Source organism: Populus euphratica, unplaced genomic scaffold, assembly GCF_000495115.2.
Source record: "Populus euphratica unplaced genomic scaffold, PopEup_1.0 scaffold394.1, whole genome shotgun sequence".
Classification (NCBI taxonomy): Eukaryota; Viridiplantae; Streptophyta; class Magnoliopsida; order Malpighiales; family Salicaceae; genus Populus; species Populus euphratica.
The window spans coordinates 313,021-331,413 of NW_011500134.1; the positions used below are offsets into that span (position 1 = coordinate 313,021).

General features: G+C 35.6%; 2 protein-coding genes across 6 annotated transcripts; both read left to right on the forward strand.

Annotated features, from left to right (window-relative positions):
- The first annotated feature begins 749 nt into the window (after positions 1–749).
- LOC105110472 (protein HASTY 1-like) lies at positions 750–9,647 on the forward strand. Of its 2 annotated transcripts, none has more exons than XM_011005527.1 (21): positions 750–1,112; positions 1,666–1,767; positions 2,604–2,747; positions 2,820–2,900; positions 3,002–3,071; positions 3,328–3,398; positions 3,478–3,641; positions 3,721–3,792; positions 3,894–4,131; positions 4,235–4,297; positions 4,395–4,682; positions 4,913–5,026; positions 5,134–5,370; positions 5,611–5,712; positions 6,157–6,260; positions 6,359–6,641; positions 6,749–6,993; positions 7,688–8,191; positions 8,306–8,600; positions 8,707–8,890; positions 9,145–9,647. In XM_011005527.1, the coding sequence occupies exons 1-21, from the start codon at positions 993–995 to the stop codon at positions 9,222–9,224; spliced, it is 3,561 nt and encodes a 1,186-aa protein (XP_011003829.1). In that variant the 5' UTR covers positions 750–992; the 3' UTR covers positions 9,225–9,647. The 2 variants fall into 2 exon arrangements, with proteins under 2 accessions (XP_011003829.1, XP_011003828.1); XM_011005526.1 differs by having other exon boundaries at positions 751–1,112; positions 5,134–5,430.
- Positions 9,648–10,162: 515 nt separating this feature from the next.
- On the forward strand, positions 10,163–13,647 carry LOC105110473 (pre-mRNA polyadenylation factor fip-1-like). 4 transcript variants are annotated; one of them, XM_011005531.1, is made up of 4 exons: positions 10,163–10,351; positions 12,621–12,766; positions 12,827–12,902; positions 13,284–13,647. In XM_011005531.1, exons 2-4 carry the CDS (start codon positions 12,679–12,681, stop codon positions 13,372–13,374), a joined length of 255 nt encoding a protein of 84 aa, XP_011003833.1. In that variant the 5' UTR covers positions 10,163–10,351; positions 12,621–12,678; the 3' UTR covers positions 13,375–13,647. The 4 variants fall into 4 exon arrangements, with proteins under 4 accessions (XP_011003833.1, XP_011003831.1, XP_011003830.1 ...); XM_011005529.1 differs by lacking the exons at positions 10,163–10,351; positions 12,621–12,766; positions 12,827–12,902 and adding exons at positions 10,388–10,579; positions 10,980–11,028 and having other exon boundaries at positions 13,330–13,630; XM_011005528.1 differs by lacking the exons at positions 10,163–10,351; positions 12,621–12,766 and adding an exon at positions 10,388–10,556 and having other exon boundaries at positions 12,856–12,902; positions 13,284–13,630.
- Positions 13,648–18,393: the final 4,746 nt, after the last annotated feature.

Genomic DNA, 18,393 nt, shown 5'->3' on the forward strand with positions numbered 1-18,393 from the left:
GATGATATTTTACCTGATGTTATTATGCGTTTAAAAAATCAAGAAAATTATAATATTTTTTGGATGTATTTCATACATGATAGAATTATAGATAATCTAATAGAATAATAAAAAAATATTTTATATTAAGTGTTATTTATTTTATAATATAATAACAATAGTTAAATTTATAATATTTAAATTAAAAATTATCAATATTAATATATATATTTTAAATTTATTTTATAACCTTAATTTAAAAATTATTTTTAAACAAATATATTAAATTAATATTAATTCACAAACAAATTGTAAAAATCACGCTTCAGCGTGAGATAAAACAAATATCACCAACAAGAATAAAGTCAATTTCAACTAATATTAAACAAAAAAAATAAATTTGACGTGTTCTCAAAGAAAAGAAAAAACTTCCTCGCCAAGTTATTCATGAAAAAGAACAAATAGTACTTACTATAATTTAAAAAACGAAAATTAAAAACATAAATAACTAAGACAACCACAAGAACACACATAATAGCCTTTAAAATCTTGAAATATTCGCTAAGATAGGAAATTACAGTGATTCTCGAAAAAAATTCAAAATATCATCTCGCGTTAATTTCTTAAGAAAGCTACAAGAAAAAAACAAAAAAGGGACAAAATCTCCTCATTGGACAAGATTTATTTCAATAGATGAAAGCTAAATTGAGAACAAGAAATAAAGTTTTCAATAGATGATAACCTTAAAAAAAGGTTATAAACCTCAAAGAACAGGAGGACTTCAAGAAACCCCCTGCTGCCCTACATAAGTTCTCCACTGAAAAACAAAAAAATAAAAAAAAACACCCCCCACTTCTCTCTCTCTCTCTCTGATACAGACAAGAGTCATCGAACACCTTGTGCTCTTAGCAGCAAACAAACCCTTCGAATCTTCTTTTGTACTCCTCTCTCTAGGATTCAACAAAACTTGATAAAAAGAGAAGACCCTTTCGAACTCTGTTGTGAATTATTCAATGGAAGAGAGTAATAGCAATAACCACATAGCAAACAATGTGGCTCGAGCAATTGTTGCTGCTCTTGACTGGAACTCTACTCCTGATGCTCGCAAAGCTGCTGTGTCTTTCCTTGAATCCGTACACACACAGACACCCCTCTCTTTATTATTTTTGTTAATAAAAATCCAAACTTTTGAATTTTTGTAGGGATTTTCAGTGGTTAAAAGTGGTAAAGTTTCCAGTTTTTTTTGGTAATTGTTAGCATATTTGGTTGAGTTTGAGGTTTTTTATTTAAGGGTTAGTTAGTTGATGACGGGTTATTAGAGTTTTTTTTTTTTTTTTTTGTAGCTTCTGTGTTATTGAAATTAGTGGGAATTAAATAAATGGTGCTAAAATTCTTGTTGGTTGGGTTTGATGGGGTGGTTGATTTTGAATTTCTCATGAGAGTTTTTAGTATTTTGATCGAGTCTTGAGTTTTCTGCTGAAGGGTAAATCACTGATTGGCCTATGAGTATGTAATGTTTTGGGATTTAACCTCTGAATATCTTAAAAGGAGATAAAATCTTGCAAGTTTTAATCAAAATTGTTCAGGAACCTGCTTTTACTACTATTAGCAGGGGATATATTGCATCCTTTCGCAGATAGTGCCATGCCTATGTGAGGTCATTTATGTGCTCTTTGATAACTGCAGATCAAAGCAGGAGATGTACGAATTTTGGCCAGCTCATCATTCGTTCTTGTCAAAAAGGATTGGTCTTCTGAAATTCGGTTGCATGCTTTCAAAATGCTGCAGGTTTAAAATCATAAACCATTGCTCTTTCCTTTATGGCAGAGATGTTTTAATCCTATTTGTTGATGTGGTCCTTTGCCGGATTTTATGTTTTAAACGGGGGGGATTCGGATGCTTCCCTTGCTTGATTTTGAAAAGAATCTTTAGTGAGAACCATCTCCATGTCATGAAGGGACAGTCTTAGTTCCCTCAAATGCACAAAAACAAGCCCGTCCAACTTTTCAATGAGTCAGATTTTTAGGGAACTGACACTTTTGTCTCTACATAAACAATGTTGATGTGGTGTAAGTGGATAGATTCTGTTTACTGCTTTAAGGCAATGTTCTTTGAGGCAATAAAAATTTCATGAAGTGATTGAGTTGGCCACCAGAATACTTTTAGTGAATTTCACAATGATGTGGATATCTTGAGCTTCTGATATTTTTCCTTTTTTGTATGTGGAAGCAACTAATATAGCAATTGCTTAATAAGTTATTAGTATGTTAGCCTCAGGCTTGGGATGCTTATGGGGAAAGACAGTGAAGCACTAATAAATTCATGGCTCACCTTGTATAGGTTGCACAATGCAGGGTTTACATTTCATTCGTATTTCCTCATCAATAATTTTTTTTAAAGTAAATGCACATCAGGTCCACACAAAGCTGCAAAAGTTTTACATCCTTCTGAACCACATAAGATAAAAAGTTCTCATGGGCATTCTGATTACCAGTAGACTGCATGGATTGAATTTTTTTATGTAGCTCAACTGCTCCTCAAGGGGTCTTCAAGCTCTACTTTATTGATTCATCTGCTGCTAGTGTTTAGTTTGATGATAATCAAATGGTTTATGGATTTTACAGCATTTGGTACGGTTGCGATGGGAGGAATTGAGCCCAACAGAACACAGGAACTTTGCAAATGCTGCTGTTGAGTTGGTGGCTGAAATTGCAAATTCCCGTGAAGAATGGGTGCTGAAAAGTCAGACAGCTGCCCTTGTTGCTGAGGTCATTAATGACATTGCTCTTGGATTTGAAGTTCGTTTGGTTTTTGTTACTTATTATTTTTCTCTTCTACAGATTGTCAGAAGAGAAGGCTTAGAACTGTGGAAAGAACTGCTTCCATCTCTGGTTTCACTATCTAGTCAGGGCCCCATACAAGTACATTTTATTTTTTATGTGCTTGCAGCCATTGTTTTGCCTTTTATATTCCATATTGAAGTGTGCATTGTGTGGTTCTCTTACTTTCTTGTTCCTACTAGGCTGAGTTGGTTTCTATGACACTGAGGTGGCTTCCTGAAGATATTACAGTTCACAATGAAGATTTAGAAGGTTTGTTCCAAACTTCCCTTGCATGCAATCTCTGCATTCTTTAGAGCCTTGAAGGATCTTTATTGTGTTTATTAACATTTAGAACCTATAAACTATGATTTCTTATGGGTCATTCCCTAGGTTGATGAATTTTCTTCCATGTTACACATTTAGATTTTGTTCTGGCCTTTGAATATGTTACACCTCAAGGTCAAACTTTCTGGTATTCTCTTGCTGCTGCTTAACTCTCTTTTCTTGGTTCTGTATGTATTTTCAGGTGATCGGCGTAGGTTATTGTTGCGAGGGCTTACTCAGTCATTGCCTGAAATGCTGCCACTACTATACACTGTATGCCTCAGACCTTAAATACACATATTTTACCCTTTTTTACTTTGTGTTATTTATGTGCCTTTAATTTTTGACTTAGTTGCTTGAAAGACATTTTGGAGCTGCATTGAGCGAAGTAGGTAGGCAGCAACTGGACATCGCAAAACAGCATGCAGCAACCGTAACAGCGACTTTGAATGCTGTCAACGCTTATGCTGAGTGGGCACCTTTGCAGGATCTAGCCAAATATGGCATAATTTATGGGTATGTCTACTTGGAGGCTGCATTGAAATCATTTGTAGGATTCGTTTCTCACTTCCCGATCCCCTTTCTTTCTGCTCAGCTGTGGTGTTATGCTGTCTTCTCCTGACTTTCGTCTTCATGCCTGTGAATTTTTCAAACTCGTCTCACAAAGGTATCCCATATGGTTTACTTAATGTCTTCTATAGTTTCTTTCTGTTTCTACCTCATGAAGAACATTCTCAAGATTTGTGAATTATGAATTGAGATTTGCAGGAAGAGACCTGCCGATGCCTCTGCTTCTGAATTTGATTCTGCAATGCGTAATATCTTTCAGATCATGATGAATGTCTCGAGAGATATTTTGTACAAAACTGGCTCAAGTGCTGGAGTTGTGGATGAGAGTGAATTTGAGTTTGCAGAATATATAGGCGAGAGTATGGTGTCTTTGGGTTCTTTTAACTTTCAATGCATTTCTGGTGACAACACTATACTCTCCCTTTATTTACAGCAGGTAATAGCACTTCCATCTTAGCATGAGAAAATTTATTTCCATCTATGAAATAAATTTGTTTATTAGAATCATTTTGCAATCTATTTCTTTGATATTGTTTCAGATGCTGGGCTTTTTTCAACATTTTAAGCTAGCTCTTCATTATCAATCCCTGCTGTTTTGGCTGGTAGGTTGAAGCAGTTTGCAAGTTACATTTCTGTTTCCAAAGCCTACTTAGTACATAGGTACTATTAAATCTCTATACTGTTTATTTGTGTTTATAGGTGCTAATGAGAGATATAATGTCAAAGCCGAAAGTTACTGCACATTCAGCAGATGGGTCTGCTTTTAACAGTGCAGGCTCTAGTTCTGGACAGGTTGATGATGAAAAAAGGAGGACTTTAAGCCTTGTGGATGATGATATTTGTGTTGTCATTCTGGATATCTCTTTCCAGCGCTTGCTTAAGAAAGAAAAGGTTTTCTCTGGGAATTCCCTTTCTCCTGGAACATTGGAGTTGTGGAGTGATGATTTTGAAGGCAAGGGTGACTTCAGCCAATATCGTTCCAAGCTGGTAAAACTTACTGAGATATGAACTCTAGTAAAAACCATTTTACTTTTAGCTTCTCTTTGGGGTTATTAGATTTTACCTTTCATAATTTCTAGCGGTAAATAAATTGTTGAATCCCCCCCCCCTCCTATGTATTATGACAAGTTATCCTGTCATTGCTTACATTTTCCTATTCTCTTTTATTTTATTTATCTCTCTGTGTTTTTTTACTGATGCGTGAACTCTTAATGCAGACCGAGCTGATGAGACTTGTCGCTTCTTTTAAGCCCCTAATAGCTGGTGCTAAAATCTCTGAAAGAATTCTTTCAATCATTAAGAGCATTCCAAATTCTCAAATACCTGTTCAGGTGCAAGATTTTTTTTTTTTCAGATTATCATTCATGCTTAATAGCTGGTACTAAAATATTTAAAGTGATGTTTCTCTTGATACACATGCATCTTTTCGAAATATCAGGACTTAGCTGTGATGGAAAGCATGCAAGTGGCTTTAGAAAATGTTGTCAATGCAGTTTTTGATGGATCAAATGGCTATGCGGAGGTCAATTCGGAAGTTCACCTCGCGTTGTGTAGAGTTTTTGAAGATTTACTTCAGCAACTCCTTTCTTTGAAATGGACGGAGCCAACTCTTGTGGAAATCCTGGGGCACTATTTAGATGCGCTGGGTCCATTTTTGAAGTATTTCCCAGATGCAGTTGGAGGTGTCATTAACAAATTATTCGAGCTTCTAATGTCAATCCCATTTGTTGTTAAGGTTGTCTTGTAACGCTAATCTTGATTTTTAAATGTCATTACTTTTTAAGGGAGCCAATTTGAGCTTCTAATGTCAATTCCATTCGTTGTTAAGTTTGTCTTGTAACACTAATCTTGATTCTTAAATGTCATTATTTTTTAAGGGAGCCAAATTGACCTGCTGCTTTTATTCACTTGGCAGGATCCTTCAGTCAGCAGTGCACGCCATGCAAGGTTACAGATTTGTACATCATTTATTCGAATAGCCAAATCTGCTGACAAAAGTGTTCTACCCCATATGAAAGTAACTATTTGTCCTTTTTCTTCTTGTTAATGTATCTCTTCTACCTGTTTGAAAAATTACAGCATCCACCACTACTGATTATCTTCTAACTCAGATATCATCAATAGAAAGATCTAATGTCCTTTAACTTCTTCGATTTTAATGCATGTACAAGTGTAGTTGTGGACTCAATCCAGAGATATTAAAGAGTATAGAACTTCATCCGTGCATTTCTGACCAAAACTGTAGCTTATGTGGAGGCCCTTGTTTTGCAATTTGAATGATAGTTTGTAAGGGATTGATTTTCTTCTTTTTTATGATAAATTTTCATATAAGACTGTCATCAATGTGCCAAAGAACACTAGTACAGCCAAATTTTGGAGGCCAAATGCATGCCTAGATTGAAAGAGTCTGAGAATTCCAGGAAGTTCTTGTATTTATTTTATCATGCTGTTTTTATTGTAGGGAATAGCTGATACCATGGCATATATGCAAAGAGAGGGCTCTCTGCTTCGTGGTGAACATAATCTGCTAGGCGAAGCATTTCTTGTTATGGCTTCAGCTGCTGGGTAATTCCTTGCTTACAATGGTCTGACCCCTTTGTGTTTTTAACTACTTGAACTAAGATGTTTTGCTTATTGTTAAAAAGTTTCTTAAATGGACGCAGGACTCAACAACAGCAAGAAGTTTTGGCCTGGTTGCTTGAACCTTTGAGCCAGCAGTGGACACAGCTAGAGTGGCAAAATAATTATTTGTCTGAGCCACTAGGTCTGATCCGTTTGTGCTCTGAGACAGCATTCATGTGGTCAATTTTCCACACTGTGACATTCTTTGAGAAGGCACTTAAGAGGAGTGGAATCAGAAAAGGCAGTTTGCAAAGCATCTCAACAGCAAGTACTGTACATCCAATGGCTTCTCATCTGTCCTGGATGCTGCCACCCCTCTTGAAAGTATGCTGTTGCTGTTAAGAACCAACATTGTTATTTTTTCTATCTTTATCCAGGAATAGTTTATGAAGAGAAATTGGTATTGAAAACATGTTCTTGTTGTCTTGCAGCTTCTTCGTGCTGTGCACTCACTTTGGTCTCCGTCCATATCTCAAATGTTACCTGGAGATATCAAAGCTGCGATGACCATGGGCAATGCTGAACGATATAGTCTCCTTGGGGAAGGAAACCCCAAATTGTCCAAAGGTTCCTTAACCTTCATAGATGGATCTCATATTGATACAAGTAGGGAAGGACACACCGAAACAAATGAAGCTGATATACGGAATTGGTTGAAAGGTATCAGAGATAGTGGGTAAGTACAGTGCTTTGGAGGTTGTTTCTGACTTTGCAACTGAATTTTATGGTGAATATATATATCAGTTATTTTCTGCATTTCTTTTTCCTTGGGGCTCATATGGTTAGTAAAGTCAAGGTACTCAAGTTCAGCCTTCAATTATTCCTTTACCAGTGCTATTTGTACTTTTCATGATGAATGACATCTGAATATCCTTTGTGCATGTCAAGGAGAATGAATTAGATGAAATTTTGTATTTTTATTTCCTATCAATTCATTGCAGAAGAGATGCGCTATTTATTTAGTTTCTATCTCTAAACATATGTAATTGCCAAGTCAGAAGCTCTTAATGTGTGGAAACCTCTGAGGGTAGAATGCCTAATGTAGAATTAATAATCTGTTAATATTTAATGACTTGTTATGTTTGGTTATCCTTTTGAAACCTGGATAATGTCTTGCTCCTCTCTGCTTGCATGCATGTTTGTTGCATGCACATGATGCTCATTAGCCCATGCAACCACTATGATAATACCAATTATAGACTAAAATGACTAAACATATTTTTAATATGATATCCTAAGTTCACGCATTCAGTGAGAAATGACGAGTTATTTTTGCACAAGTAAATGGTAGACTACATGCTATCTATTTTTCTTGTTCATGTGATTCTTTCCTGACAGGTTTGTTGCTAATACATCTTCCATGTTTCCAGATACAATGTATTGGGCCTATCGATGACCATTGGTGATCCATTTTTTAAATGTTTGGATGTTCATTCTGTTGGTGTGGCACTGCTGGAAAACATACAGTCAATGGAGTTCAGACATACAAGGCAGCTTGTCCATTCAGCTTTGATACCTTTGGTTAAACATTGTCCTTTGGAAATGTGGGAGGTCTGGCTGGAAACGCTCTTGCATCCATTATTTATCCATGTACAGCAAGCTCTGACCTTTTCTTGGTCTAGTCTCCTGCATGAGGGTAAAGCAAAGGTCCCAGATGTCCTTGGCATCCTTGCTGAGGCAGACTTGAAAGCAGAAGTAATGGAAGAGAAACTGCTTCGAGACCTAACTCGTGAGATGTGCGTTCTTCTCTCTACAATAGCTTCACCTGGACTAAATACTGGGCTTCCTACTTTAGAACAATCTGGCCATGCTATCCGTGTGGATGCATCTTCTTTGAAGGAATTGGATGCATTTGCATCAAACTCTATGGTTGGGTATGTGTGCACAATAATAGCCCTTTTCTGTTGATTTTTTGAAAAGCTCTTCGTTGTATTTTTATTTTCTTTCCCCAAGCCCTGCTTATACACCAGAATTTAATTCTTTTACAGTTTTCTTTTGAAGCACAATGGCTTGGCTGTTCCAGCATTACAGATTTGTTTAGAAGCTTTCACATGGACAGATGGTGAAGCAGTATCAAAAGTTTTGTCCTTTTGTGCTAGTGTGATTCTTCTAGCAATCTCAGCTAATAATGTTCAACTCCGAGAATTTGTTTCTAAAGATCTGTTCTCTGCAATTATCAAAGGCTTGGCGCTCGAGTCAAATGCAGTTATCAGTGCTGATCTAGTTGGTTTCTGTCGAGAAATATTCATGCATCTCTGTGATAGAGATCCAGCTCCAAGGCAGGCAAGTTTTTATGCCCCATGTTATTTAGGGTTAAAATACTCACTAGTTTTATCCTACCATCTGCTGAACATTTTTAACTGAACGATGCATTTCCTTGTCTCCTCAGGTTCTGCTTTCTCTCCCTTGTATTAAACCCCAGGATTTGGTTGCCTTTGAAGATGCTTTGACCAAGACAGCTAGCCCTAAGGAACAAAAGCAACATATGAAGAGCCTGCTTTTATTAGCTACTGGAAACATGCTAAAAGCGCTAGCTGCTCAGAAGAGTGTAAACATTATCACAAATGTTACAAGTGAGCTCTGACAATTTTTGGATTCTAAATTCTTCTTTCACTCCTGGCATGAGATCATTGCCTCCCATGTTAATCTGTTGTGTTTATGTTGTGGAATTTGCATTCATGGAAACTATTTCTCATCTCCAGCTCGAGCTTTGAGCAACAATTATAATTTGCATTCTTGGTTCATTTTGTTGTCAGTGTAGATTCAGCTATTGATGCACATGGTCAAAATATATTTGCTTACTGGTCTGTTTTCTCCATATTTTCAGTGAGGCCTCGCAGCTCGGTAAATGCTCCAGAAACCAGAATTGATGAAGGGGATGCTATAGGATTGGCAGCCATTCTGTGAGGATTCTAATGATTGTTGCAGATTTGATGTACAGTCTACAGCCAGAAGGTTGACAGGAACAAAGAAGTGAGACCTTTTTAACATATACTAGGGTAGAAGACTGGAAGGCAGCTTTTATTTTGGCCTATTCCATAAATATCGGGGCACCTCCAGAAGCTGAATAGAAATTTGAAGAGTTTGACATTCCATGGCATGTCTCCGCGAGCTCATGGGGGTGCCCTAAAATCATATGGAGGGGGTGCCGTAAAATCATATGGAGGGACGAGGTTTCTTCTGTGTTTTTCTTGCTATGGAAAATTGTCTCATGGAGAAAACTTAGAGATATATTCCGATGAAAAAACAAAAAAACCACACTATGCTCACCTGTATTTTTGCTTTCTTGAGCAAAACAATGATCTTTAAATTCAGTTGCCGTTCACAATCTCCTCTGTTTCTATTTTTTTCCTTTTCATTTAAATTTTTTTTGCCAAGCATGGAGCTATTTGGTGCTTTTATATTTATGGCCACTTGATGCTGTGGGATCAACGGAAAGTTCTAGCAGGCAACAGCCCATGCAAGTAGATCTACATCTACCAAGCTTAACTTGATCCTGATATGGTGCTTGCTGCCACTGCCATTGCACTAATGAAATGAATTGGTTTTGACATGGTTTCAGAGGATTTTTTGGGGGGTTTCGGCCTGGCCTTGTAGAAACATATTAGGATTAACGACATTACCGTGCCAAGTCGCATGTTTCTAGCTGGAACTCAGGATTGATGCTAGGGGCATTCGGGAACTGACATGAAGCAACCAAAGACTGCCGCCTCTCTCTTATGTGCATGCATGATCAATTCAAATTGGACTCTTTGACTGAAGGTATTAATTAGCCTTGAATGGTAGCTTTGAATGTTAGGTCAACCGTGAAAAATGTTTGATTCAAATATCAGGTTGAAGGGTAGCATTGGTGAGAAGAGTGAAATAGGAGGCCAGATGCTTCCAGCCTAAGCAAAGTATCCCTATTCCTTGAGTATAAAATATAATCCTCTTTAAGAGCTATACCAATGTCTGTGTAGTTAGCCAAGTAGCAGGGCTTTCGAGTTTCTTGCAAACCTTATCTGGTATAATCTTCAGCGGTGGTTTCAGCGGTGGTGATAGGATCATCGTGGTGTTAGCAACTAGATTTTGTTAGAGAGCTAGGAGGAAGCAATGGGACCAGGAGGACCCGGAGGAGGACCCGGAGGAGGACCCGGAGGAGGACCCGGAGGAGGACCAGGATGGGGTCCGGGACCAGGAGGACCCGGAGGTGGACCAGGATGGGGTCCGGGACCAGGAGGACCTGGTTTTTTCGGTGGCTTTTGTGACATGATAGGTTCTTGGTATGCTATAGAACTTTGTTTCTGTCATAATTAACTTCGAGACTGAAATTGCAAGATTTACAAGCTGTTAAGCTGTTTTTTTTTTGTTGCTTTTCACCATTTTTTTTCCTTAAACCTCTCCAGAATTTAGCAGTTAATCGTTCTCCTTTTGTTTAAAAAACCCTGCCAAAAATATCCCATTTCTAGCACTCGTATTTCTTTTTTTTTTCCAAGAATCTGTGACTGTTTTAAGCCCTAAACGGCTGGTTTTAAATTCTTCTTTCCCCCCTCCCTGTAGCATCATGGTAAAACGGTATTGTAGTATCCTAATAGTTTTATGCAGAAAACGTATTTAGCATTATTCTGAGAATTAAACCTTGTTTTGCTGTTCTCTAATGCTTGATTGCTGTGTGCTTGGCAGCTTGAGCTGCCTGTGCTGTTGCTGGCTAATACGAGACTGCTTTGGGGGTCCATTTGGCCCACCTGGACGATGATTAGCTACAACAAATGTTTCCATCTTATGTTTCACGTTCTTCTTTTAGGGTTTCCTATCCCATGATCGAATCCTTTAGTATAGGGATCTACCCTCTGTTATGGGGCTTCTATCCTATTCTCCAGCCCTTTTTCTAGAGGAAATTCTTCTATTTTTATCTTTGTTTGCATGTATTTCATCGATGTCTTGTACTACAGACGTGCAATGATATCTATTTCTTCATAATCTTATTTTTTTTAGTAATCAAGAATTGCATTAAAAAATAGCTATTTAGGTGATGGCAAAAAAACTGGAATTCGATACAAAAAGGATGAACCAAAGAAAAAACACGGTGAAAAAATAATGAAATGGACTTCTAGAATAGTTCATCTAGCCTAAACAACCCAGCAATAAAAGTCATTCATCCAAAAGCCCAAGAAAAGATCCAGCCGGATAAAACATCCAAAAATAGAAGTTATTCATCCAAAAGCCAAAACCCACAAGAAATGATCGCCGAAATTACGCAATTGTTAACATGCTGCTGTTAGATCAAAAGTAAATACCATTGCGATTCTAGCTAGATCTGTATATTGTTGAAAGTTGTGTCGTTAGAGCACATCTGTAGCAATTGAGCTGGCATGAAACACTGGCAACGTTTCTATGTTTCATCCTTCAATATCAAAGGACTAAAAAAGAAAAAAGAAAAAATCTTCATGTTTTCATCGATCTATCAACCACGGTGTTTCTCTATGATATTGATAAGAAGAGAATTGAGGGGGGGAACATGTAAGGGACTTGAATTTTTATGTTAATAAGTTAGAAAATGTATTCTTATCAGTCTCCTGACTAATGTATTTTCGTCTTCTCGGAAGATGAACAAACAAGAGAAACCACAGTCTGCTCACCTGTATTTAATTTTGCGTTCTTGAGCAAATCTATGATCTTTAAATTCAGTTGCCGTTCACAATCTCCTTTTTCAAAAAAAAAAAAAAAACAAATTGCCAGGCGTGTAGCTATTTGGTGCTTTTATATTTATGGCCACAGCTTGATGTTGTGGGATCAACGGATAAGTTCTTGTCGGCAGCCTATGCAAGTAGATCTACGTCTACCGAGATGAACCTTTCTTTTTTTTAAGTTACCAAGCTGAACTTGACCCTGGTACAGGTGGTGGTGCTTGCCGCCACTGCCACTGCCATTGCACTGATGTAATGAATTGGTTTTGACATGGGAGGATTTTTTGGGGATTTGGCTTGGCCTTGTGGTGACATGAAGCAACCAAACACTGCCACCTCTCTCTTATGATCAAATCAAATTGGACTTTTTGACTGAAGGTATTAGTTAGCCTTGAATGGTAGCTAAGAACGTCAGGTCAACCGTGAAAAATGTTTGATCCATATATCAGGTTGAAGGTTAGCATTCGTTAAAAATGTGAAATGGTAGACAGATGCTTCCAGCCTAAGCAAAGTATACATATCCTATAAGTACAAATTCTAATCCTCTTTAAGAGCTTTGCCAATGTCTTTGTAGTTAGCCAAGTAGCAGGGCATTCGAGTTTCTTCCAAGCCTTGTCTAGTATAATCTTCAGCGGTGGTGATAGGATCATCGTGGTGTTAGCAGCTAGATTTTGTTAGAGAGCTAGGAGGAAGCAATGGGACCAGGAGGACCTGGAGGAGGACCAGGAGGACCCGGAGGAGGACCAGGATGGGGTCCTGGACCAGGAGGGCCAGGAGGATGGGGTCCGGGGCCAGGAGGGCCAGGAGGATGGGGTCCGGGACCAGGAGGGCCAGGAGGATGGGGTCCGGGACTAGGATGGGGTCCGGGACTAGGAGGACCTGGTTTTTTCGGTGGCATCTGTGACATGATAGGTTCTTGGTATGCTATGAAACTTTGTTTCTGTCAAAATTGCAAGATTTACAAGTTGTTAAGCTGATTGTTTTTTCGCTTTTCACCATTTTTTCCTTAAACCTCTCCAGAATTTAGCAGTTAATCGTTCTCCTTTTGTTTAAAAAACCCTGCCAAAAATATCCCGTTTCTAGCACTCGTATTTCTTTTCTTTTTTCCAAGAAATTCTAGGACTGTTTTAAGCCCTAAACGGCTGGTTTTAAATTCTTCTTTTCCCCCTCCCTGCAGCATCATGTTAAAACAGTATTGTAGTATCCTAATAGTTCTATGCAGAAAACTTATTTAGCATTATTCTGAGAATTAAACCTTGTTTTGCTGTTCTCTAATGCTTGATTGCTGTGTGCTTGGCAGCTTGAGCTGCCTGTGCTGTTGCTGGCTAATACGAGACTGCTTTGGCGGTCCATTTGGCCCGCCTGGACCGCCCGGACCATTTGGACGATGATTAGCTTCAACAAATGTTTCCATCTTATGTTTCATGTTCTTGTAATAGCTAGGGTTTCCTATCCTGTTAAGTATCTAATCCTTCAATATAGGGATCTACCCTCTGTTATGGGATTTCTATCCTATTCTCCAGCACTTTCTCTACAGGAAATTCTTCTATTTTTATCTTTGTTTGCATGTATTTCATCTATGCCTTGTACTACAGACGCGCGCGATGATATCTATTTCTTCATAAAATTGTGTCTATATTGTTGAAAGTGGTGTTGTTAGAGCACATCTGTAGCAATTGAGTTGGCATGAAACACTTCCATTATTTCTATGTTTCATCCTTCTGATCAAAAGACTAAAAGAAAAAACACAGATCTTCATGTTTTCATCGATCTGTATATATACCAACCACACGGTGTTTCTCTATGCTATTGCCGAGAAGAGAATTGAGGATACAAAATGATAATATGGGACTTGGATTTTTATGGTAAAAAGTTGGGAAATGTGTTCTTATTAGTCTCCTGACTTGAGAACAACTAGGTATTTCGATGAAACTCTTCTTTTTCTAACATGAACGAGGAAGAAAACATAATTAAGCAGTAATATATATAAACTCTAAGTTATTTAGGGCCTGAATCTGTTTTTGCTGCTAGACTATACATGTTTGTATAGCCATGAGAATGTACTAGCTGATCAATAATATTCTAATTAAATCACGAGTAAAACAAATGTTACTCTACACATTAGTTGAAGGAAGGGAATAAGTGGGGACTAATTGAAAAAACAAACAATCAGAAGGTTATTATGTATGGTTTTTCGAGTTCTAGTCGGTACATGTATTTTTTATAAGAATTTAAAATAATTCTGTGATGATTTTCAAGTATATATAAAGAGAAATTAGATTTTCTTTGCCGCAAGATTTTCAAAAAGTTGCCTTGATAATATTCCAGTAATCTACTATGTTAATATTCAAGAAATCTGCTATGTTTAGGAATGAAAATCTTGAGTGTGAGGATAAACAATGATTAAAACTTTACTTCCATGTTTTCTTTTCTATAATTCACAAAATTATTGGTTAATGATAAAAGATCTCATATTCACAAAATAATTTTTTCTAGTAGGATTTAAGTATCCATGATAATAAAATCAGTTATTTATTTTATAAAAAATATAATATATAAAAAAATAGATTTTCTATTTAAAAAAATATTTTTTTTAGTTATATATGATAAATACTCTAAAAATAAAAATTTTAATACTGTAAAGAGTAGAAAAAATGTGAACCCTTTATTGGATGTTTTAGAGGATAATCCTTGAACTTTGTTATTTTATTAAAGAGATGAAGAATTATTTTTTCTTGAAAACATAAATTAAAAAAAATATCTCTTACATGTTAATGTTGATAAAAACAATTCTTAAATCAACCTTAATATTGATGGGAATACAAAGAATATGTAGAAGATTTTTATAAGTTATTTTGTACACAGTATTGATGTTCATAATAATAGCCCTTAATCAACATTGATGCTAACTTAAACATGACAGATTTTTTAAAAGATTTTGATATACATAAATATAGAGAAATAAATATTCTAAATTCTCAATATATTATATAAAAAATACAAAATAGCCTTGTGACTTGGTATGAGTCTATAAAGATTTTCTATTTCATATCATATTGACATGTATTGATTTAAAATTCAAGGATGTGAGGTTTAATATTTTACTAGACTTATAAGAAATTGCGCTACGCTCGCAACTAAGCCAAAAATATATATATTAGATATGGTATCTTATTAGATCTACATGCAATTAAACTTCATATGTAATTGAACTCAAAAGCTGTTAAGAATGATATTTTATTACACCCACGTCTAATTAGGCTAAGCATACAACTAAGTCTAAAATGTGTTGGATATAATCTCGTTAAATTTACGTATACTTGGATTCAACATATAACTTAATTTAAATAAGTTAGGTTTAACAGATTGTTAAACCCATATAAAATTAAGCATAGTATATAACTAAATTTGAACATACGATGGATATAATATCTTATTAGACTTGTGATGGATATAACTAAGTTTGAACATTCAATATATAATTTATTCTAAAAATATTAGATTTAACATCATGGCTGATCCACTTCCATTCTAATTACGTAGCTTAGTCCCTGGTCTGTCATGATTTTCTTTACCACAAGATTTTTCAAGAAGTGACATGATTTTGCCGACCTATGTGAGGTGGGCCACCAGGTCCACCCAGTTTATGTTCATCCTTCGTTAACCAATTACATACGTGACTAATTCTCTCTTTTATGAGAAAAATTATGTGACTTCTTTACCCTTCCATCGATGCTTTATGCTTTCTTCTACCACAGTACTCTTTGATTGGTAGTAGGGGAATATAGTAATAGCAATACATATGCCAGAATAAATTTATTTATTTCTTATGTCTTGCTTGCAGCACCATTATCATATGGGGGTGTTTTTCTTTTCTTCTCTTTGAAGGTTTGTGTGCTTATTTATTAACCATTCATTATTTAACTGAAGTTCGGTTTAGTGCTAATTTAAAAATAGATGACATTCAAGCTGAGCAAAACCCTACCTGCTTAGCATTGCCTCCATCAAGAAGTTAAAGAGTGTTGCCATAATCTAAAATCTTTGACCTTTTTTTATTTTATCTTTTATTAAAAATAATAAAATAAGTGATGATAAAAAAAAATGAAGAAAAATGAAGAAAACAAAAAAATTAATGAAATGAATGAAGAATAAATTAAAATTTAGATCAAGACAATATAAATTGAAAGTTTGGAGTAGTTTAATTAATCAAATCCAGAGCTTAATTGAATAATTGATACCTACAGAGATTTAATTGAACTTCAAATTAGTTTAATCATTGAAATCAGGTGCTTAATTGAAAAAATATCAAGGTTTAGGGCTGATTCGGGTTAACATTGCAAGAAATTAAAACACGAGGCCCATTTTGTGAATGATGCTGAAATGAAGGGGTCCAATTACAGTTTATAAAGTGGCTTGATCACAAACGTTCAAAACGTTAATGACCAAATCGAAAATGGCCATTCCCATCCCAAGAACGGCGCCGTTTCCAAAAGATACTGTTCGTCTTCTTCACCTCGCCAAACCAAGGGAATGAAACGCCGCGCCACGGCTAAACATCCCCGAAGAGTCGCCGACCTTTACCCCTGCATTAAAGTCCATGCGAGGTCACCTCATTATCTTTAGGCGACCGCATGGCATTCTCTAGCTACAAAAGCCAGAGAAAAGCCATGGCAGAAAAGGAAAGAAAGGACGAATAAAAAAACAGAGAACACGGACCAGCGAACCAGAGGAGAACGAGAAGAGGTACGAGAGAACACAGAGGAACAAAAAAGGAGGAAGAAAAAAAACAGAGAGGAAGACCGGAAAAAAAACCAGTAGAGAGAGAATTGCAAACAAACAGAAACATGGATTGAAACGAAGAGGGAGAGGGACCAGAGAACACGAATAGAGAAACAGAGCCGAAGAAAAGAACAACCAGAGGGAAAACAAACGAAAAGAGGAACAGAGAAGGCATCGTCCAATACACCATCATTTTCGGCTTCGTTCCCAGCTACACAGGTAAGCTTTTGTTTTCCATCCTTGTAATTACCCTCACTGTGCAAATCATGAGCAGGATGGGCTGGCTTCGTCCAGCCCATCAGTACATGCTGGGTCAGATCCAGTTTAAAAATACAAGGAATAAGCTGGCTTCAAACCCATCGATCTAATTTTTTTTGGATTGAAAATGTGTTTGGCAAAATATATTTTAATATTAATTTTTTTTATAAACTAGCTTATTTGTTGCATCAAAAAATTCTAATTTTTTTTTAGGTATTTCACTGTATAATTAATATATGAATTTTTATTGTAAAGTCCAAATCTGGTAAGCTATACATACTTATTATTTTAATAAATAAAAGTAATAGTAAAAAATATGTATGTCTTGCTTTCAATTCAAATTTTACTGAAATATTCATAGTTAAATATTTATTAACATCAGAATCAGAAATATTATAAACAGACTATCAGTAGCATGGTATAACAATCCCTTAGTAATTTAAGACAAAACCAGTAATGCGGTCTACCTTAGATAGAATGTTTAAGAAGTAATAATATATTTTTTTATATGTAACTAGTTTTATATCAAAGAATTTCTGCTGACTAATTACTAGTTAGAGTTCTTAGTAATCATAATACTAGATAATAATTTTTTAAATAAAATATTTTCTCTTAAGAATAAGATATTTGAAATCTATTCTTATCTTGTAAAGAAATTTTAAAAATCATTATAATATCAGGTGTGACAAGTATAATCTAGACATCAACGGTGATTAAGCAAACCATGTTAACAAAATAATCTCCTCTCCCTCCCTTATAATGGATAGGTTAAGGTTGAACCATGTGGGTGACAATAAAATATTAAAAAATAATATAAATGATATCCTGTGATTTTATTTAACAACTTAAATTTTTTTATTGAATTAATTTTTTGACTTGATTATTAGTTCTAATTTTATTATCTTTATTTATTTAATAAAAATTAAACATAAAATAGTAAAAGTTTGTACAAGTTTCGAGTTCAAAGAACTTTTCACTTAAAATAATGTATTAAAAAATAATATAAATTATATTCTAGAATCTCATCTAAAAAACTTAATTTTTTAAATAAAGTTGATTATTTGACATAAAAACATAAAAAAAAAAAATTATAGCATGCTAATATAAATCATATTTTAGAATTTTAGTTAAAAAAACTTAAAATTTTAAATTAAATTTATTATTTGGCATAAAAAACATGGAAGAGATCGACTATAACATGCTGTGAAACCAGAAACATGTGCACCAAAAAATCAGTATAAAAATAGCATTGTTTTAGGAGACTTGAAACGAAGTTGTTAATCTCCCAAAAAAACATAAAGTTCTAGATTTACACTAAAGAGTCCTTAAACTTTATTTCTGTACAACTAGGTCCTGAAAGTAAAAATAGACAT